The sequence below is a fragment of the Colobus angolensis genome, unplaced genomic scaffold, assembly GCF_000951035.1.
Source record: "Colobus angolensis palliatus isolate OR3802 unplaced genomic scaffold, Cang.pa_1.0 Scaffold21, whole genome shotgun sequence".
Classification (NCBI taxonomy): domain Eukaryota; kingdom Metazoa; phylum Chordata; class Mammalia; order Primates; family Cercopithecidae; genus Colobus; species Colobus angolensis.
In genome coordinates this window covers 6,025,388-6,047,382 of record NW_012115266.1, presented here as the reverse complement: position 1 = coordinate 6,047,382, position 21,995 = coordinate 6,025,388, and the positions used below count along the sequence as shown (strand labels likewise).

Sequence of the window (21,995 nt, the reverse complement as noted above, 5' to 3'; positions counted from 1 at the left end):
TGATCCGCCCACCTCAGCCTCCCAAAGTGCTGGGATTACAGGAGTTAGCCACCGCGCCCAGCCCCTCAGGATGTTTTCTGAAGGCAGCAGGAGTGTAAGTTCTCTGGGAACAGAGACTACCCTGTCTCAGGATGTGACTGCCAACCAAGCCTTTATTGAGCACCTACTGCGTGCCAGGCCCTATTCAGATGGGGAACATGCAGCAAATGGTACCGAGAGCCCCCTGCCCTGTGGAGCTCACGTGCTGCCTGCCGTAAGTGTTGAGTAAATATTTGTGGTTGGTTGATGAAAATCTCCTAGAGGCAAACAGGCCCTTGAAAGAAAAGAAGCTGAGGAGGGGGGCAGGGGGAACAGGAGGGAAGTGAGCAGGAGGGAGGGGCGCATTGACTGAGCACCTGCTACCTGCCAGTCATCACAGTGACTGCTGGCAGCCCTGGAAGTGGGGCCTCCCCATGCCGGAGCTGCTGGGGCCAGGTCTCTGCACCTTCCCCCGCTCTGGTGAACTATGCAGAAACGGCTGATACTCCGTCTAAACTCATGGGGAACACAGTCTCCCATTCATGGGGAGCTGGGGACAAGGTGACCTACAGTCTGGGACCCATGGGGTCGGGAACAGCCCCGCATCCTCCAAACTCTCAAGCCCTTTCTCAGTGGTGCCGGGAGGAGAGCTGTTTGATACCTGCTGGCTTTGGGGGGATTAAGCCTATTATGGAGGCTCCTGGGGCTTATCTGACGCCCCCTTTCTCCACCTGTTTTCAGATACTCCAGGAAGACCAAGGGGAATCTTCTATGTCCAGGCTGAGCCAAGAGCAGAAATTCTTTAATTAGCTTTCTCCTGGATCAGGGCCCTGGTGAATGGACTGGTCGTTGGGGGTGGGGCGGGGGGAGGGGAAAGGGATTGGAGTCCTCTTTAAAGCAGAGATTATAAACCCAGGGTGAAGGGTTTCGGGGCAGTCGCCAGGGATGGGCGGGTCCGGAGCAGGCCCTCCCCAGTCAGAGGCTCCTCCGGGTCTGGCAGATGGAACCTGCCACCAGGAAGATGCAGGGATGTGCTCTATTGAGCCCGCGATCCCCAGGAAGCTGGCACGGAAAGATGCTTGGCACAGTCCAGGCTGTGTGCCCGGGTCTCCTAATGAATGTGGCTCTTCCCCATGTGACTATCCAGATCTGTAACTTCATAATTAGGGGGGATTTCCTGAAGGGGCGCCCATCTGCGAGAGGCAAGGCAGTGGGGGCCAGCGGTGCCAGGCACCAGGCATCTGTCACCGAGCTTCATCTTCACGGCAGGGAGGCGCGGCAGGCTGGTTTACTCCCATTTTAAAATGAGCAAACCAAGGCCCAGATCTAAGCAGCTTGCCCAAGGCCGTGGTGACGGAGTTAGCTCTGGAACCAGGTCTGTCCAGGTTCCCCCCAATGCCCTGAGTCCTGGTCCCATGAGGCCTCATGAAGAGACCAGGCTGAGGGTCAGTGAGCTGGAGGGAAATGCACACCCATAAGCCCCAGCCAGAGTGCCCTGGGGGGAACTAGACCTCCCCAGGAAGACCTCCCGCAGGAAGCCGTCCCTGAACAGCCCCCAGCACCTTGGATTCCTGCACAGATGCATGGAGCCCCCACGCTATGTCCCTGCTGCCCTGCTACACAATGAGTAGGGACTGGGTCTTAATCACTTTGTTCCCTTTGAATGCGGAAAGGAAGGTTGCATCTACCTCGGCTTGGGGAACTGGAAAGAAGACTGGCAGGAAGCCGGGGGCACAGAATAGGCCAGGATATGCCTCAAAAGATGGGGGACAGGGACAGAGGGAGCTGAGAGAGGAGACTGGTGGGGATCCCACGCTGGAGCTCTTCCACTAGCTGCCTTGCACAGGGAGGCACATGCAAACTGAGAGGACAGGAGGCTGAGCCAGATGCCCGGGGCTGCGGGCGTATGAAGTATGGCTCACGTTCTCTCCCTTGATCTCCTCCTGAAAGGCAGCTCCCCTGTGCTCCGGAAGCACTGGACGCAGGTGGAGCAGGCAGAGAAAGACATCTGGACCTGGACCCCATGGGCATGGCCCTACCACCCACCCCAGCCTCCCTTCCCAGTGCAGCAAGCTGAGCCATTCCCAGAGTGGGCTGCCCCAGGGCTCCTGCCCCATCCCTGACTCTCAGACAGGTTTTCCCCTGGGATCTGGTCATGACAGGTGACTTGCAGGACCCTAGGGCACCCCAGCTGCCCGGGCTACATCTCCCTTGCTCCCCCTTGCAGCCCCAGCACCTGCTGCAGGAATTAATGAAATGAATGAATGAATGTGTTACGGAGCACATGGGAGCGATGGCAAACCCAGGTCTGGGGAAGTTCCTGGAGGGTAGGGTTTCTCAGCTGGGACCTGGAGGATGGTCGGAGTCAGCCAAGGAAACGGAAGACAGGCTGCTCCTGGCAGAGGTAAGTGCCCAGGCAAAGGCCAGGAGCAGAGACAGAACATGCAGCTATAATGCCCAAAGTCACCCAGCCTGGCTAGAATGGATAGGGTAGTAGAGGGAATGAATGAATGAGAAAAGGCAGAAGTTCTGGGGCCGGATGATGGAGGTGGCCATCAGGGCAAGAAGGCTGAGGTCACTACTAGAACTTCCCACAGTGGAGGATTCCAGGGGATTCCAAAGAAACCAAGATAACAGCCAGGGCCGCCCAGCTGTGGAGGTCCCCATGTCCATCACAGTCACTCCACCCCACCCTGAGCTTTGCAGTGCACCCCTGGCACCAGCTGTGAGGTTGCAGAGAGAGTTGAAACCCTGAAGCAGGAAGCAGCATTCCCCCAGTGAGAGGCCAAGCCCAGAGAGACCCCAGCCTCTGCCAAGGAAGCGTGGGGACCCCAAGGGCAAGGGAGCTGGGGGGTAGGGGTGAGACTGGAAGCTGAACCCACAGGGAGGAGGGAAAGCAAAAGATACAAAGGCAGTGGCGGCAGCAGCCCCGCTGAGACTTGCTGTGAGCCGAGATGAGCCCTGTTTATCTGGCATGAAGCAAGTATTTCCAGGCACCTACTAAGTGCCGGTTTGGTGTGAGATGTAGGGGTGGGGGACAGCACCTGAGGAAGCGCCAGCCTCTCCTGGCTGCGCCACACCTGTGCAGACCACTACTTCCAGCACCCGCCTCTCTGGTGGGTGAAGAATGATGTCTCTTATTTCAATTAGCTTTTTCTTGATTACTAGCGAAGTTCTGCATCTTTTCACTTGTTTACTGCCCATTTGTTTTTCTCCTACCGGGAATTGCCTGTCCACATCTTTTGCCCATTTTTCTTATTGATTTGTAGGAGCTCTTCGCATATTAAGAGAGGAGTAGAGAAGCAGCCTTCTCCTAGGGCGGGGCCCTCAGAGTCTCCCTCCAGGGTCCTTGGTCCCAGGGAAGGCAGGAAAATTTGTGTGGGTTGCTAGGTGCTCCCGCTGAATCTCTGGCCCCTGCCCGGCTCTCAATCAGCCAACTCTGCTGAAAGATGAGGCATCTCCTGCAGGTGAGAGCCCCTGCCAGGCCTGCATCCTGACTGGCAAAACCCAGAGGGCTTATTTTTCACTTACACTGAGAAGTCTACTGCCAGTGGCTGGCAAGGTGCCCCAGGTGGCACCTGAGGGGAGCCAGCTGGCATACCCGGGCATCACGGAGAACAGAATGACTCTCGCCATCTCAGGTCAGTCTGGCGGGGACCATATGACAAACGGGACAGGTCCTGAAGCTTCAGGTCAGCCCTCCCACCAGAATTCCAGGCTCCCTCCCGGTCCTGGCACACACCTTCCCTGCCCCCTTTCCAGCTACGACGGTCCCGAAAGAGCAACCCTGGCCTATGGGAGACACCTGAGCCCTTGCCGCTTGCCCTCGGCCACCTGACCTCTCAGGGCCAGAACCATCCCTGCATTTTATTTTCCCTCCAGAGCATCCCACATTTCAGCGGACAAACACGCAGGCCATAAAACTGATTTCCAAAGCCTATAAAGGCAATAACATTTAGGGGAGGAGAAATAAAGCCCCTCCTTCCCCGGAGTAACGGCTGCCAGGAGTCCTCTAGGGGCCCTGTCTGCAGCTGGAGGGGAGCAGCGCAGGACCAGCCTGCAGCCTTTCCTGCACCAGGTGGTAAATGGCCACCCAGCACATGTTCCGAGGGCCCACGGCAGCCAGAGAGACTGCAAACTGCCTGCTTACCCTCTTCCCTGATGCCCCTGCCCATGGCTGTGTGATTCCCCAAGAACCAGGGAAGCCTCATTGGCGCCCTGTGCCTGGCCTCTCTCCCATTCCCCCACTAAGCTCCCTGCAAGGACCCCTGGAGCAGCTTCCCATCTGGTCCAAGTCACCCCTGCTGCAGCCAGCGCAGGGGACGGCCCATGCTGCGGGCAGCCGGGTGGATGTCCTAGGTAGTCAAACTCACCGTCCTGCTCCCCCTCACGCTCAGGTGAGCCCTCTGGGGAACGCAAAGGACACTGTCACAGAGGTGGCCACCATGACCTCGATGGCAGAGTGGGAGGGGATCCATCAGGGACCAGAAAGCTCAGCCCTCCCTCAAGCTCTCCAGACACCCCCATCCTGGGCTGTCACCAAGTTCACTAACCAGAACCACACCTAGAGTGGTCACCGTGTGCCCACACCTCCTCATTCATTCAAGTTTCCGGGATCCCAGACAAGTCACTTATGGTCTCTATAGCACAGCTTCCCAACCTGAGAAGTGGGACCCACAGCCGCCTTCCAGGCCATGACTGTGATGGTTATTCTGGGCTGGGAGAGTTGCTGGATGACAGTGGGATGCGTTGGCAGCTGCAAAGCTGGGTCCAGTATGAGGGCAACGTCCAGAGGGGAGGGGCCTGCCTGGAGGCAGGGGGATGCACCAAAGGACCCCAACAGTCCTTTCCAGGCAAGGATGCAGCAAGGCCAGGAGACAAGGCCTGCGGGGGTAACATTCCTGCCTTCAGGGTAGACCCACCAAGGAGGGTCAGGGGGAAACCCCCACCCGTCCTTTAAGGGACCCGGATGGCTTCCAGGAGCCCCAGGCCTGGAAGTCACTCATCTTCCTTCTCCTCCGGGATTAGAACACATCGTGACGTGGAATTAGCCATGGGCTCAGCCTCTGAAAAGAGGTGGAGAGAATCGGGAGATGGGAATCTTCCAACCAGGGAGCCCCTCCCCTGCAGGGACAGGGGCATGAGGAAATGGGGGTGCCAGCCCCCGGGAGCAGTGGGGGAGGGCTGGTGCGGGGCTAGAGTGGGCATCTCGGTATTTGCATGGAGAGCTCTCTGTGGTGCTGAATTTATGCAGCTGCCTGTGTGATTCCTAAGGCGAGACGAATCTCCAGGCCGCTTTTCTCAGCAGGAACAAGGCTTTTCTTCAAATCGATGGTGACACATTTTTAAACTCCGATATTAAGGAGGGAAAGATTTTGCCAGCCCCCCGGGGGCAACCCTTATTAGTCACAGACTCATCTGAGAGAAACAGCAACAGCAGACCCAGTGGGCCTGGGCAAGACAAGAGGCCCAGAGGCCAGCCGCTGTGAGCACGACACAGGGGAGTCAATAGCAGCAAATAGGAGGGCAGTGGCGGGGGGGGTCTCCCGAGCTGAGGCACAGCCATGTGAGGGGCGAGCACTTTGGGACGGGCTCTGGAGCAAGGGATAAACCATCCTTGGGGAGATAAAGAACAGTTGGTGAGGATACTAGAGAGGAAAAATGAAGAAAAAAGGCCAAGAGGAGAAAGAAAAGGAGGCATTCAGCCGAAATTTAAATTGACTTCTAAGCTTGGAGTTAAGGATCCTAAAATCTTGTTACAAATCTTGCAGTGGCTGCTGGGAAGCTCAAAGCTGCATTTCATATTCAGTTGCAACAGATTTACTCAGCCTAGTTTTGATTACCCAGCCTGTCATCTGGGCCGGGTCAGGAAAGGATACCAGGAGCCAAGATACCCCCAAGTAGCCATCAAGAGTGTAAACTGCAAGGGCAGATTTGAGCCGTAGTTCCTCGGAGGGCCACATACCAGCATCCAGTGGCAGGTGCCAGGGCAGAGAGCAGGCCGTGACCAGGAACCAGGCAAGAGGCTGGTGGCCTGGAAAGCATGTGCTGAGGGCATCCAGGCCACAGAGTTCCAGGTGGGACCAGGAGCACAGTTCTTAGGAGATACCTAGCTCAGCATCCCCTGCTGTGGCTTGGTTCTTTTTGTTCCCATTTTAATGGTTCTCAATTTTACTGTTTCTATTTTTCAGTGGAAATAAGTAAATGTTTTTTGTAAAAATTAATGCCAGCTCACACGCCCATTTCCTGGATGACAGTAGTCACCATTTACTGAATTCCAATGACTTGTCAAGTGTTTGCACGCACCATCCTCTGCCTTCAGAGGGGACATCGCTCTCCTGGGTTTACAGATGAGGAAACTGAGATTCAGGGGAGAGGTGTATCCTGGCCAAGGTCACAAGAGCTAGCAAGTGGCCACAGCAGGACTTGATCCCAGTCCTGTCCCACGCGCACCGGAAGGCTCCTGCCTCCTCATTAGGAAGAAGAGGAGGCTCGGTGGAGGCCAAGGCCAGGGAGGCCCCTGAGAGGCAGTCAGCTGACCCACAGAATCCCCTCCCTGGCGCTGCCTGGTCTCCTCCCGGGCAAACGTACCCCACCTTCCTGTGACCCTCACGGGGAAAGCTCCCCGCCAGCTGCCAGAGGGGGATTTAGCTCCTTTGACAATTGAAGCTGCAGAGCTCTCGTCACAAATGTCAATTCTGGGCCATTTGCTTCGTAGATTTTAATGTTCCTGTTTCTCCTCAACATCCTCAGCAAGGTAGCTCTTGCTTTTCAAAAGGGACGAGGCGTTTGATGATGTTTAATCCGTACCTGAAATACAGCCAGGCGGCAATAATAAAACAGCCGCGGGTCCTGCTGGCAGAGGAATGGCTGACAGCCGGGCCTCTCTCCCCACCTGCGACGCTGCTTGCCTCCGGTTTTTACTGCAATTACAATGTCCAAAGAGGGGGAGGAGGCAGCAACAGAGAGGAGAGTGGGGAATGGGCGTTCAAGGGCCACTTGTTGCCGCTGGGAGGTGGGTGCCACTGATGGGGACTTTTTTTTTTTAAGACAGAGTGTTGCTCTGTCGCCCAGGCTGGAGTGTGGTGGTGCCATCTCAGCTCACTACAACCTCTGCCTCCCAGGTTCAAGCAATTCTCCTGCCTCAGCCTCCCGAGTAGCTGGGATTACAGGCACCCACCATCACGCCTGGCTAATTCTTGTATTTTTGTAGAGACGAGGTTTCACTATGTTGGCCAGGCTGGTCTTGAACTCCTGATCTCAGGTGATCCACTCACCTTGGCCTTCCAAAGTGCTGGGATTACAGGCGTGACCCACCATGCCAGGCCCACTGATGGGTTTTAATGAACTGAAGGGAATGCCAGCCATGCCTTAGAGGAGGAAGCTGCCAGCGACCTCTCAGCCCCGCCTCTGCTCACTGCCTCCCGCACCACTGTCAGGACAAGCTCCGTCCTGGTGCCCATCCTCCCCCGGGTCTGCAGCCCACATGCTCTCCATGCTCCCGCGTCCTCCCGTCCTCCTTGGCTTCCATCTCCTGACACCTGGCGCAGATATAAACAGCCGCGTCCCCGCCCCTGCCAGGAGTGCACAAAGCAGGAGATCCCCGCAGAGCCGTGCCTACCAGGGCAGCCTGCTTCCCCGTAAGGCTCCTTAGCCGTGAGCCATCGTGAATTCCTGTATGTCCTTCCAGGGGCAGGCGTGCTTGGGCTGCCCCTACTGCAGAAGAGCCCTGTCCAGGGATGGAGACCCAGAGTCTATGGAGCTGCCCCTGCCCTCGAGGGGCTCGGGGTCTTGTGGGTGGCGAAGTGAGATCCCTCACTGCTAATAACAATCACTACCATTTATGAGCCCCTCCAGTGTGCTGGGCCTTCCAGGCAGTAATGAATTTTTTTCCTATTAATGCCCCCATAAGGGACAGATGGGGAAACCCCAAGGCCTAAAGAGGTAGGAGCTTGCCCGACATAGTGGTGGAACCAGATCTTAGCCGGCTCTGTCTGGTAAACAGCCACTGCCCTGGCCTCTGGGACCTCCGAAGCTGCCAACCAAGCATGCCAGCGCCCTCCACCCCAGCCTGGACCTCACCACCAACCCCAGTGGCAGAAAGCTGGGGGCCATAATGGCACCACCGCAGTGGAGTTCAAAAAGCGAGCATCTGAAACACATGAAGACCTGAGGAGGGTGGCGGCTGCAGGGGAGGCCTTCAGGGGCCTTCTCTGGCAGCTTAGGCCTCAGCAGATGGCATCCAGGCCCTGACAGGGCCATTCAGTCACCCAGCTTCCCTGGGGACATCCCCTGTCCTAGCCCACCTCGCGGGGGCCCCGCTGCACAGGCCGTTTCCATGTGAACACACAGCCTTCCCAATGGAAGGCAGAGCAGGCACAGACCGCCCTGCTAGCAGTGGGAGAGAGGGGCCCAGCCGCCTGTCCTGCACCCTCATGGTCAGGAAACCCATCCAAGAGACTCTGGCGGTCAGGAGAGGGCCGTCTCCTTGGCCATGCCAGGTCCAGCAGGTGACTTGATTCCCTACCATGAATATGGGAAGGAGGTTTCTTCAGCTCATTCAGGATACAGGGACCATTCCCCTGTTCCCAGCCCCACCAAGCACTGGGTGCAGGGCAAGTGCTGGCTAATGGGATGCCCAGTTCAGCGGCTCTCAGCAGCCCTCCCAGAGCAGCAGCTACAGCAACAAGAACAAGGGGTGGCATCTCTTGGGTGCTCGCTCTGTGCCAGGCACTGTACTGAGCATCCTACACAAGCAGTCTCCTCTCAAACCCACAGTGCTGAGGCTGGGTCTCCATGCACTCTTATCCCTGTTTTACAGACAAGAAAACAGGCTCAGAGAGGTTAAGTGATTTGCCCAAGGTCACACAGCTGGTACATGGTGAAGCCAGGACTTGTACCCAGGACTCTAACTTCCAGTTACAAGATGTCCCATATGGCCAGGCACAGTGGCTCACGCCTGTAATCCTAGCACTTTGGGAGGTCTAGGCAAGAGGATCGCTTGAGCCCAGGAGTTTGAGACCAGCCTGGGCAATATGGTATAAATCCGCCTCTACCAAAAATGCAAAAATTAGCTGGGCGTGGTTGCATGAGCCTGTGGTCCCAGCTACTCGGGAGGCCAAGGTGGGAGGATTGCTTGAGCCCAGGAGGTCAAGGCTGCAGTGAGTTGTGGTCACGCCAATGCACTCCAGCCCGGGTGGCAGAGCAAGGATCTATCTTTAAGAAAATGTCAGCCGGGCGCGGTGGCCTCAAGCCTGTAATCCCAGCACTTTGGGAGGCCGAGACGGGCGGATCACGAGGTCAGGAGATCGAGACCATCCTGGTTAACACGATGAAACCCCGTCCCTACTAAAAAATACAAAAAAAAGCTAGCCGGGCGAGGTGGCGGGTGTCTGTAGTCCCAGCTACTGGGGAGGCTGAGGCAGGAGAAAGGCATAAACCTGGGAGGCGGAACTTGCAGTGAGCTGAGATCCGGCCACTGCACTCCAGCCTGGGCGACAGAGCAAGACTCCATCTCAAAAAAAAAAAAAAAAAAAAAGAAAATGTCCACATGGAGAATCAACACTAGATGGAGCTCTTCGTGGTGGGGGAGGTGAGGAGACAGGGCCTGGGTCCTTGACTGGTAATCCTGCTATGTCCTGGAGGCCATGCCAAGCTCACCTGGCTGGGCCAGGACTCACCCGGGAAGCCCCAGGGTCAGGGTCTGGAGTGTGTCTGAGCCCACTCTAGAGGTCTAGGGAAAAGATTCAAGTCAATGCACCCACAGACACTGCCATCTGCACAGAGCCTGAGAGCAGGGGCACTGTGGCCATCGCGTGCTGCTGCAGCCAGACCCCTTGCTGTCCTAGGCACACAGAGTACCCACCCGTTAAACGGGCAGGCAAGCCGCGGCCTCCTGGGGAGCCCTGAAACCAGCTCAGCTGCGCCTTGCCAAGGAACTGGCGGATCATTCCAGGAGAGCGAGCCAAGGGCTGCAGATCCAGCCCTTTTCATGCTTGGCCAACTTAATGGTCCCCATTAATTTCAAAACACACACATTCCCACAAGCTCCGGCCTCCTCGGCTCAGCGCTCGGGTGGACAGCTCACCGGGGACTCAGGCAGGGGCACAGGTGCAGGCGCTGAGGCCTCAAGGACGGGAAGGAGCCAGAGAGGACGTGCTCGGGACACTGGGCACAGGGTGGGAGGCAGGGTGGCCACCCCATGGGTGGACGGCAGACTCCAAGCTGCGGTTTTCTAACTACACGTCTGCCATGAGGGGTAGAAAAGGCCCCTGGGTTTGCAGTTCTGCTTTGCCACCTTCCTGCTGCGTGACCCTGAGCAGGTCACTGTCCCCCTCTGGGCTTCAGATCCTCCCCTGTCCTCCTCTACAGGACTCCAAATGCCAGGAGGGCAGGCACTGGGTTACACTGGGCCTTGTACCTCCAGCACCTCGAAAGGAGCCAGGAACCTCATGAGGACCCAGAAATGCCCACCACCATACTAATCTGTAAAATGAATCAGCCACTTCAGGCCTACGGGGCTGGGCTAGGCAGGAAGAGGGGGCTTAGAGAGTGTCAATGGTTCGTGCAGCCCCTTCCACCATCTGACCAACTCTCAAGGGCATGCAGTCACTTATCCATTCAACAAACATCAGGTCAGGCATGGTGGCTCACACCTGTAATCCCACCATGGTGGGAGGCCGAGGCAAGAGGATGACTTGAGCTCGGGAGTTTGAGATCAGCCTGGGCAACACAGGGAAACTCTACCTCTACAAAAAAATTCACAAAAGACATCTACCGAAACCCAGGACAGAGAGTTACCGAGTCCGCAGTCTACTCTCACATTCCCTGTGGAAATGACAGAAGAACTCGGGTAAGAAGCAGGGGACTCGGTGGAAGACCTTGGGGTGGAAGGACCCTGGAAGGTCCTTTCCGAGTGCCGCCCCCCGGCCAGTGCTCCACTCACTGGACCAGGCCCTGCGAGCCCATGAGGGCATCTCAATAATTCAGGAGTGGTCCATCATTTATGAATTTATGCAACCACTGCTCAACCTTGTGGGGATGAGCCGCCCTCTTCCTACAGTAGTGGAAATTAGCTCCTGGCCATGTCTAGGTGTTCTGGGCTTTCTAATGTGGGGAGGGGGCCTCTTGGACCCCAGGCGTCCTGACTGGCCCCCCGAGCAACTCTGCCCCTGACTTCCAGACGACCCAGAGGGAGCTAGCGAAAAAGCAAACCTGGGCCGGGCATGGTGGCTCACAGCTGTAGTCCCAGCACTTTGGGAGGCTGAGGCAGGTGGATTGCTTGAGCCTGGGAGTTTAAAATCAGCCTGGGCAACATGGCGAGACCTCGTCTCTACAAAAAATAAAAAAACTAGCTGGGAGTGGTGGCATGCCTGTGGTCCCTGCTACTCAGGAGGCTGAGATGGGAGGAACACTTGAGCTCAGGAGGTCGAGGCTGCAGTGAGCCATGATTGCACCACTATACTCCAGCCTGGGGAACAGTGTGACCCTGTCAGAAAAAAAAGGAAGGAAGGGAGGGTGGGAGGGAGGAAAGGGAGGAAAGAGAGAAAAGGAAGGAAAGGAAGGAAAGAAAGAAGGACCTGATGGCCTCTCTCTTAAACCCCAAATCTGATTCCCAGCCCTGCCTTTTACCCAGCGCCATGACCCATGGGTGCCTCAGTGTCCTCATCCGTATAATGGGGGAAACGTCAGTGCCTGACTTAGACATGAGGCAATGTGTGCTGCGTGCCGAGCAATGGGAACACTCAATACCAAGCGGCAGGTGACAGGCCACCCTCAGTCCAGAGCCGGGGCTCTGTGGGGCATGCCGGAGACTTGAGGGGGCTTGGGACACAGGAGGCCAGGCAGGCTGAGGGAGCTGGAGCCCACCAGGAGGCCTCAGGGGACCCAGGAGCCCAGATTCAGATGTTAGTTCCATCTTTTTTACAACAACCCTTCCCCCTGCCCATGGCAAACTTCTGCCCCACCTCTCAGTTTCCTGGCCGTGAGGACACACAGGACACGCCCACTCTCAGAACTCAAATTCATCAACCAGGAAAAAGAGAACAGAGAGGAAGTATTCCCTTCCCCCAACCCCAACACACACACACACACACACACACACAATTTCCTGGGGGCTCTGGAGCTTGGTAAACCTCCCATCCCAGCTCTACTACCATTTAGCTGTGTGACTTTAAACAAGTTGCTTCACGCCTCTGAGCCTCTATTTCACCATTAGCACAATGAGACTGAAATAGTGCAAGAGAGGTTAACTGCATAGGGTATGAATGCAGCCTAGACCTAGAGGGAGACACCTCCCGCCCCATGCTCTGGGCCTCCCTGTCCTTATTATCTTATGCTCCCTGCCCCCATTTTTCCACTCAGCAGCCCAAGTGATCTGACCAAGCACCCCCAACTCAGGCCCAGGCCGTGGCTCACTCGAGACCCCTCAGAGCCTCCCCACAGTGTTCCATCCACGTGGCCCCACCCTGTCTGTGCTTTCTCCCCGAAGAATGCTCTTGCCCTAACTTCTGACTTAGCACCCCATCCAACCCAAGCACCCTCTCCTCCAGGCAGCCTTCCCCACTGCTTCCCTCCCCTGCAGGCCAGACTCCTGTCTCTCATGCGCTGCACTTCCTTTTCCATTCACACGTCTCACCCCTTATCTGGAATTGGAGACTGTGTCCTTTGCAGCCCAGGCCCAGCCCACGGTGTGGTGCACAGCAGCCGTATCATCTGTGTTTGTTGCATGGATGAAAGTGTCTGAGTTCTAATTCTGGCTCAGTCACCTGCCGAGGTGGGACGTGTTATTTGATCCCCGAAAATGGGGTAACAGTTCTGCCTGCCTCTTGGGCCTCTGAGAGCACTGCACATATCCAGAGTGGCCAGAGCACTGGAAAGTGGCCCGGCCCCACCTGCTCTTGGTTTCCCCTGAGGAGGAGGGAGCCCAGGGCCAGGCCCGTGTAGCTAACAGGTTCCAGTTGCAAAGTCTGCTGTGCAGCCGGCCCTGGGCTCGTTGCTGCCCGGCCACCTCCCCTGCCCACTGCGGAGAGGTTTCTGCTGTCGTGGCGGCCAGCAAGCCTCAGCAAACACATTTAAATCTGAACTGACAGATAAAGCGATTTACGGCGACAGTTTAGCGTCAGATCACTTCCCACAAGGCAGTCCGCATCCCTCCGGGCCCCCTGCTTGGTAGTCCATCAAGGCGGTCTCTAAATCACTGACTCCAAGCGGCGCCTGGGGACGGCCAGGTGCAGGGGCGGGTGGCTGCTCAGGTGGCCACTCAGGTCCTGGCCTGCTCCTTCTCACAAGGCCAGGCTCTGCTGGGCTCTCCAGGCAGCAGGAGAGGATGAGGCAGGGGCTGCCTGTGCTTGGGAGGAGGGCGGTGATAAGCGGCCAGCAGACTCTCACAAATCAAAGCCCCAAGACTTAAGGAGACAGAGCGCCACTTCATGACTTATTTTAAATAAATAAGCAGCTTAAAAATCTCCCCACGAGGTCAGCTTGTCGCTGTGAAATATGGCTTCCCACCCGTCCCTGCCACACGCCCGGGCCCCTCAAAGGCTCGCTGACCCGCCTCACCTCCCACCACCTCCTTGCAGAATTAATTGGTCCCTGCGGCGTTGCGTGGCACTTTGTTCAGACCTTGCTCCTAGCGCTTTGTCACATTATATTCTGCTTAGTTGCTCTCACTCCTGACTTCCCAGTAGTCATTTCCTGGGGACTCTCCACATGCCACATCCCGGGCCCAGGGCTGGACAGGCCTGAACTCCTGTCCTCCTCACCCCTGCCCTGCGGTGGGACTGATGCTGATGCCATTTCTCAGATGAGGAAGCAGAGGCCACGGCGTGGCCAGCAGGGGCGCTGGGATCCCGACCTGCTCCTGGCCACGGTGCGCATGGCCTGCTCACCGCTCCGGGCTGGCGTTGAAGCAAAAGATCCCTTCCATCTTTGCACAAAGCCTTTCATCCATCTCTGCCCTGTCCTCTTATGACCTGAAGACCAAAGCCAGGCAGCCAGACCCCTGGGCTGGCCAAGAATGGGGATCTTTCTCTTATTTTGAGATGGAATCTAGCTCTGTCACCCAGCAACCAGGATGGAGTGCAGTGGAGCAATCTCAGCTCACTGCAACCTCTGCCTCCCGGGTTCAAGTGATTCTTCTGCCTCAGCCTCCTGAGCAGCTGGGACTACAGGTGCGTGCCACTGCGTCTGGCTAATTTTTGTATTTTTAGTAGAGACCGGGTTTCACCATGTTAGCCAGGCTGGTCTCAAACTCCTGACCTCAAGTGATCCACCCGCCTCTGCCTCCCAGAGTGCTGGGATTACAGGCGTGAGCCACCATGCCTGGCCAAGAATGGGGATCTTTCTTTGTGCCCGGACGTGTCCTGTCCAGGACTCTGCTGTCAGGAACAAAAATCCACATACACAGGCCTGGTGCACCAGGAAACTCAAGGGCAGGGAGGTGGCCTAGTCAAGGTCACTGCACCCCTGTGGTAAAAAGGAGACATAAACACCCTGGAAGCCACAGCACCCCCTAGTGGAGACTCTGAGACCGGAGCTATCTCCAGACACAGGTCATAGGCAGGGCTGGAGAGGCAGGCACCGGCTCTGAGAACCTCCTCCTCCAGAAGAGGGGGCCTGCGGGGGCTCCCTGGCTTATCTCCTGCACGCGGCAGCCCAATTTCATTAAGACAGATGTGCCATGCTCCTGTGGGCAGGAGCCATGGCCAGTACAGATGGCAGCAGCCTGAGACTCTCCCGGGTGCTGCCCCAGCAAGCAGCCTCAGCTGGCAGCCCGCTGGGACAGGGCCCAGGGAGGCCTGCACTGTGCCTGAGGGTGTGGGGGTTTGTCCTGTCCCTGTAACTTCAAGCCCTGCCACCCGCCAGCCAGGCATCCCACGTCTATGCTTCTGCCCAACCTCCTACCTCACTCTCACCACATCCCATACAAACATACATCATACCACACGCACACTCCATCCCCCACACCCCACGAATCACACAAGCACAGACACACACATGTATCACACACATGCATATGCACACCCCCCCACACATAGGCCAAACTCCTGACCTCACACACACTCTATCACACACACCCTACGCATCACAAGCACAGACACAAACACGCTACATCACACACACACACCACACACATCACAAACACAAGGCTGAACTCCTGACCTCACACACACACCATCACACACATCCCAATCACATCTCATAGCCCAATAATGTAAGAGTGGAAACCAGTCCTGAATTTCAAATGCCAGGAGATCAGTAGGGAAACCGAATCTGATTTTCTTATTTTTATTTGTTTTTTGAGACAGGGGCTCACTCTGTTGCCCAGGCTGGAGTGCAGTGGCGCAATCGCAGCTCACTGCAGCCTCAACCTCCCAGGCTCAAGCGATCCTCCCACCTCAGCCTCCCAAGTAGCCGGGACTACAGGCATGCACCACCACACCCGGCTAATTAAAAAAAAATTTTATTTTTGTAGAGATAGGCTGCCACTGTGTTGCTCAAGTTGGTGTCAAACTCCTGGGCTCAAGCAATTTTCCTGAAGTGAGGGGGGCAGGCAGGGGGACACCTGGCAACTGCCCTCTCCAAGGATCCCCAGGACCCTGCTGAGTGGCAGGAGAGATGCCCACAGCCTGGCTGGAGACCCCTTCAAGCCCACAGCTTCTCAGGATGGAAGAAGGTGGGGGGTTGGGAGCTCCCCCCGCCCCCCTTTCCCTCACAGCCCTCTCCTAGCTCCCACTGCACCCTTCCCCTCCACATCCCTGCAGCTGGACCCAAGCCCAGGCAGCGACAGCCCCTCCCATATGGCAGCAGGAACAAAGAGAACCGCCCCCCACAACAAAATCCAGAAGCTCCGGCGGGCGGCCAGACCTCAAGCTCCCAGCCCAGTGTGACCCGCGGCGTTCTCCATGGGCCACTGACGCCCGCGGGGCCAGCACTGCTCCTGGCTTCAAAAATATAAATTTAAAAATCCCCACCCCAAGATAATTGCTCTCTCCTCTTGCTTATTGTGGTGGCTCCGCGGTAGGCACTGAGAAGCAATTATTCACGGCTAATGATTATAATCAAGTCAAATAGAATTTAATGGACACGTATTCTCTTCCTGCTTGAAACTTTACATATGAATTAAGCACATATGGGTTTCACGAGGCACAGACGCAGATTTATGCAGCCCCGAAAAGCCCTGCCGTTGTGGACGACTTTTATTCCACTAATAAACAGGCTGATTTATGGGCTCCTGGGAACTGCGATCTCTGCTGCCCCCTAGTGGGCGAAGGGGCTGGGGTGGGAGCCAAGGCCACCCAGGACACTGGAGGCCTGACCAGTGCCAAAGCCACTTTGAACGCTGGGGTTCCACAAAGCCCTGGACGGCCGAAGGAGACTCGGGCTCTGTGTGGGAAGCCTGTGTCCAGACCCTGCCTCCGCCATTCCCTGGGATTCCAGGTGGGTACTGGGTCCTCCTGGCTGTGAGATTCTAGAACAAAAAGATCCCAGGAAAACACACCAAGAGGAGTGTGGGTAAACTGAGGCAAGCAGGGGGAGGCGAAAGCTGATCATCTGCAGGAGGTACCATGTCCCTCAGCACCCCCAGGACAGGGGTGATGCCCAGAATGGCGCTGATGACACCAGTTTCAGCACCAATGCGAGGTGCTGAGCCCTGATTCCCGCCTGGTGACGAGTGACCACCACTTGCACGTCACGTGCATCAGCTCCAAGTGCCCCCAGCAACCTGATGAGTGCTTTTTTTGCCATCCTCATTGTGCAGAGGAGGAAACAGAGGCCTAGGCAAGGACACGGAGAAGGGGAGTCCCCAGAGAAACTCAGCCAGCATTGCCCCAGCCCTGGCCCTGGTGCAAATGGAGCTGGCACTAAAGCACTTCTGATGGAGCTGCTGCATCCAAAGCCTGGCGACTCCCAAGGGCACTTAGGAAGCGGCATTAATCATGCCCACAGCCCGGGTGCAGCCTCCAGAGTGTCCCCTGTTCCATCTGCACCCGTCAACACCCCACCTTGTTCCCTGAACCCTTTCTCCTGGCCCATGTTGCAGCCAATCACCAACCAAGGGGGACAGAGTTCACAAGATACCTCATTTTTCCCTCTGGCCACTTTGCCGCTCAGCAAGAAGATACCGCTGGGGTACCTCTCACACGCTTGCCAGTGACTGGCAGGGCTGGAGTACCCACTGTCCTGCCTGACTGCCCTCTCAGCCACAGCCCCAAGGCTCTGCCCGTCTGCTCCAGGCCAGCCCCTCCTGGGCACAGGCAGCAAGAACACCCTTCCCCCAGGCCGCTGTAACATCTGCCAACCCAGATGTGGCTTTGTCTTAGCCATGTGTCCCCAGATGGACTAGCAGTCCTCTTCCTAGTGGCCCTAGAGGAACACACCAGAACCACCTGCAGAAGCCCAAGGTGACTCTAGCTCCCCCTGCTCCCCTCAGCCAGCCACTCTGAGCAGAAACTCCTGCCTACGTGTAACTTGTCACCTGTGTGCCTAGACAGGTAATATGTGGGCAAGGCACCCCCATATGACTATCCAGCTTTGCAGTCAACGGTGGGAAGACGCACAGAGCAAGGTTGCTTCAGGAAACACAACTCAGACCCCATGGACCAGGCCCGGGGCAGCCGAGTGACCTTCCCTCTCCGGATCCTAGAGCCCGTAACTCAGAGAGATCAACGGAAATGCTCAGAGCATCGGCGCCACCAAGCCCCAGAGTCACTGGGGGACAGCGCTGGGGCCAAGCATGACCACTACAAGCCCAAAGTGGAGACGAAGGAGAGTCGAGAAGCTCCTGGGGGTGCCCTGGGCCTGCACAGGCTGGGGAGGGGCTGGCACGGCAGGGTTTTCCCATGAACTGGAGTCCAAGATGAGAGGATCTGCCCCCCAAATTCAGGGTCTGAAAAAGGGCCCCCCCTTCCTCCGATGCTTCGTGCAGATGCCAGGTAAGCAAAGGAGTGAGTGAGCAGGCGGGTGAGGGCCGGGGTTCAGCCGCCACTCGACCTGTTCCACAAGCCACCTGCTGGACTTAACCGGCCCTTGACACCCCATGCCAAAGTCCTTTCCTGGCACCTTTGACCTTGTCAGACAACCACTGCCTGCGTGGAGAAGCAGCCCTCTTCCTCCCTCCCACAAAGAAGCAGCCGGCTCCCATACTCATCACAACAAACTGCCAAGCCAGCAAGAGGCGAGCGCAGGAAGCTGAGCAGCTCCCGTTTCCAGGCACTGGAAAGCTGCCAGGGCACCGCAGGGGACCTCTGTGCCCCCACTATCCCTCGACAAGCTCCTTCACCTGCCCAGGTCTGAAGGGAGGGCAGGGCAGGCCAAAGGCAGAGGAAGGCAGGTGGTGGTTGGGGCCTCTGCGGCCCCCCAGGGTCAGACCTCCCCGCTGTGGCCTCTGCCCTCCTGGCAGGGAAGTCCAGTTCCAGCCCAGCTCTCCCCCTTCCCCGGCCACTAATGGGTCTCAGTGGAGCAAGGCACCCCCGACGCAGCAGGTCAGGGTTTCAGGGGAAGAGGAGTCCGACTGGCCGACGTGCTGGGCTGCCATGGCGCCAGCAGGCCGTCCTTGCCAGCAACCCGAGCCTCACTGGAGCCAGGTGGCGTCCACCCAGGCCTGGCACAGCAGAGTAGAGCAAAGGCAACGGGGCGGCCACCAGGGCTCTGGTTCAGGCCAGCCACTCACCGGCGTTGACGATGGCATCCACCTCCAGCTTGGTGATGTCGCCGCGGAACAGGGAGATCTTCTCATTGAGCTGCTTGTCCTTTTTATACCTGGGCTCCTCCACCTTCACAGCCACCCCTGGAACAAGTAGGGGCCGGGGAGGTCACAGCAAGGCTGCCCACTGCAGAGGGACCCAGCCAGGGCCCAGGGGCCAGGGCCTTCCCTATCGACCTCCCTCCACCTCCAGAGGCATCCTGCAGCATGATGACTGCTGACCCAGTACCAGGAACCCACGCTGAGGAGCACCTACTGTGTGCCAGCATCACGCGGGGACTCCTTGCACCTTGACAGCAAGGCCACCAGCAGGTACAGTGCTAATATCATCCATCCCATTTCACAGAGGTAGAAACTGAGGATTAGGTGGGTCAGGGACTTGCCCAGGTTTATGTGTCACCAGGCCTGCTGTCTCACCAACACACCCTACCGTAAGCAACCAAATCGCACTTCAAACTCCAGCTCCCCACAAGCAAGTAATCTCAGGCAAGTGGCTCACCTAACCTAGGGCTCTGTTCCCTACCATATAATGGGGATAAAAATTGCACTTGTTGTGTTAGTAATTGAATGAAGTGGCCAGGCACAGTGGCTCACGCCTATAATCCCAGCACTTTGGTAGGCCGTGGAGGGCAGATCACTTGAGGTCAGGAGTTCGAGACCAGCCTGGCCAACATGGTGAAACCCCATCTCTACTGAAAACACAAAAATTATCCGGGCATGGTGGTGCATGTCTATAATCGCAGCTACTCAGGAGGCTGAGGCAGGAGAATTGCTTGAACCCAGGAAGCGGAGGTTGCAGAAGGCCAAGATCACGCCACTGCACTTGTCTCAGTGACAGAGTGAGACTCCATCTCAAAAACTAAACTACGCCTGTAATCCCAGCACTTTGGGAGGCCGAGGCAGGCGGATCACAAGGTCAGGAGATCAAGACCACGGTGAAACCTCGTCTCTACTAAAAATACAAAAAAAAAAAATTAGCCAGGCGCGGTGGCGGGCGCCTGTAGTCCCAGCTACTCAGGAGGCTGAGGCAGGAGAATCGCTTGAACCCGGGAGGCGGAGGTTGCAGTGAGCCAAGATCGCACCATTGCACTCCAGCCTGGGCAAAAAGAGTGAAACTCCGTCTCAAAAAATAAAACAAAATAACTGAATGAGGTGATACACGCAGAGCGCCTGCCTGCAGCAAGCACTCGATACACGCTGCTGGACTCGCTCTTCTTGTCTGCACGATTCTCCCAAGCCACGGGTCTGGAGCCTGCCCACCAGGGCCTCCCCCGAGCAAGGCCTACCTTTCGCCATCTCCTTCCACGTCGGGATCTTCTTCAGCCTGACAAAGTCCCTGCAGAAGTAATGTTCCTCCCGCTGCTTGTCACTCAGGCCCTTCAGAAAGGCTGCAGAGGCAGGAAGGAGGGTCAGGGTGGGGGCAGAGGAGCTGGCCAGGTGCTCACACCCCCACATCTCCCTTCCTGCCTCATCCAAGAATGCAAACCAGCCCTTCCTGTCCATCCTTCCCTGGGCACACAGGGCGGGCATGCTGGGGGAGCCTCAGAGGCCCCTAGAATATCTTGTCCTGCTCTCTTTGTTCAGGGAGGGAAACTGAGGTCTGGGGAGGCTGAGGGACTGGCTCAGGCATCACAGACCTGGGTTCAGAATTCAGCTCTGCTACTTTCCAGCAGAGTCCACATCTCTTTGGGTCCCCCATTTCTCCCTGATTAGAACAGGGGTGAAGACGTCCCCTGAGGAACAGCTCCGAGCTTCCTCCCACACACTAAGGCCAAGCCGGTTGGCAGCACTCAGCCGGTGACATTATCTGTCAGTCCCACCGCCAGTCAGTTCTGCCCTCACTGTTACTGCATGCAGGCAGCGGGACAGCTGTCCTCCTCCAGGAGCTGCACGACCAAGTGGACCTGGCACCTGTCCCCAACATCCTCCCAGCAGCGGCTGAGGGCTCCCAGCGTGACCAATGGGGCTGGAATCACCCCCATTTTACAGATGAGGAAACCGAGGCTCAGGAAGGGTGGGAGGCCACCCTCACACAGCAGGGACTTGAGAGAGGAGCCAGGCACCCCCCCCCCGCTCACAGGCTCTGGGTCTACCCTGGCCGGCTCCCCCTTGCCTGGGCACTGTCCCATGGGCTCCGCCTTCCCTTGGGGGTGGCACCAGGCACGGAAACCTGGAACCCGTCTCAGAAAGGCCCGCCCCGACCGCGCCGGGCCAGGCTCGCAGCTCGCGGGCTCCCCCTGCTGGCCCGAGGCCACCTGCACACGTAGGCGCTCAGCCCTGCCTGACTCCCTAGACCACAGGCTCCCGGTATGGGGCAGCCCCCACAGCAAACAGCAAAGGCTACAATTGAGAAACCCAAAAAGCATCAAGAAGTACGTAGAGGTGGGAGAGCAATTAGAGAAGGTGGTGAGAAAGGAAGGATTGCAGCCTGGAAGCTTCTATGCACATGACGGTGAGGGGGACAGGTAGGTCCCTCCACAAATGCACCCTCACACAGCAGGGTGTTTTCTCCACCAGTCACTTCACCTTTCAGGCCTCCATCTCCTCATCTGACAGCTGCTGGCAGTGGTGATAAGAGCTCAACGATGCTGAGAGCATTAGATGACAGAACTCATGCAAGGGGCCCAGTCCAGAGTCCCTGCTGGATGCAAAGCTGGGGTCATCACAAAAGGCTACGCCCACCCCTGGTCAGCCTCAACTGCTGCTCAAGCCAGAGCCACCTTTCCTGGCAGCCACTTCTGCCCCCTCTTCCATAAACATGCTTGGGCACAAGTAGGTCCTGCATTCAGTGCCAGAGATGCATTGAGCGGGGCTGACCTGGCCCTGGCCCTCGTGAATCTACAACCCAGCCAGGGAGACAGAAGCTGGTCCAGGCATTTTAGTCAAGCAATTCCAATTCTGAGATGCGCTATGAGACACTCAGGGACTGGCAGAGGAGTTCCCTGGAACCCTGACCAGGCAGGGCGGCAGGGGAGGCTTAAGGGAGACTCGGAAGAGGCGTGAGAAGTAGCCAGGGCCAGAAAGGGTGTTTGGCAGCAGGAACAATATGTAAAGGTCGTAGAATAAAATTGTGGGGTGACAGAGGTAGGGAACTGACTTCATCCCAGGAGCGCTATAACCAGATTGAAAATGCTTTCACATGGCCAGGCGCAGTGGCTCACGCCTGTAATCCCAGCACTTTGGAAGGCTAAGGTGGGCAGATCACCTGAGGTCAGGAGTTCGAGACCAGCCTGGCCAACACAGTGAAACCCTGTCTCTACTAAAATTACAA

The 21,995-nt window shown here is 57.1% G+C and overlaps 1 protein-coding gene across 3 annotated transcripts in view; it reads right to left on the bottom strand.

Annotated features, from left to right (window-relative positions):
• MACROD1 (MACRO domain containing 1) overlaps positions 1–21,995 on the bottom strand; it is a 169,999-nt gene that overhangs the window by 136,043 nt on the left and 11,961 nt on the right. For all 3 annotated transcript variants that reach the window (XM_011942609.1, XM_011942608.1, XM_011942607.1), the window contains exons 2-3: positions 20,011–20,112; positions 18,692–18,808 (exon numbers count right to left, since the gene is read on the bottom strand). In XM_011942609.1, coding sequence (XP_011797999.1) covers positions 18,692–18,808; positions 20,011–20,112 — 219 coding nt within the window. The remainder of the gene's footprint in view (positions 1–18,691; positions 18,809–20,010; positions 20,113–21,995) is intronic.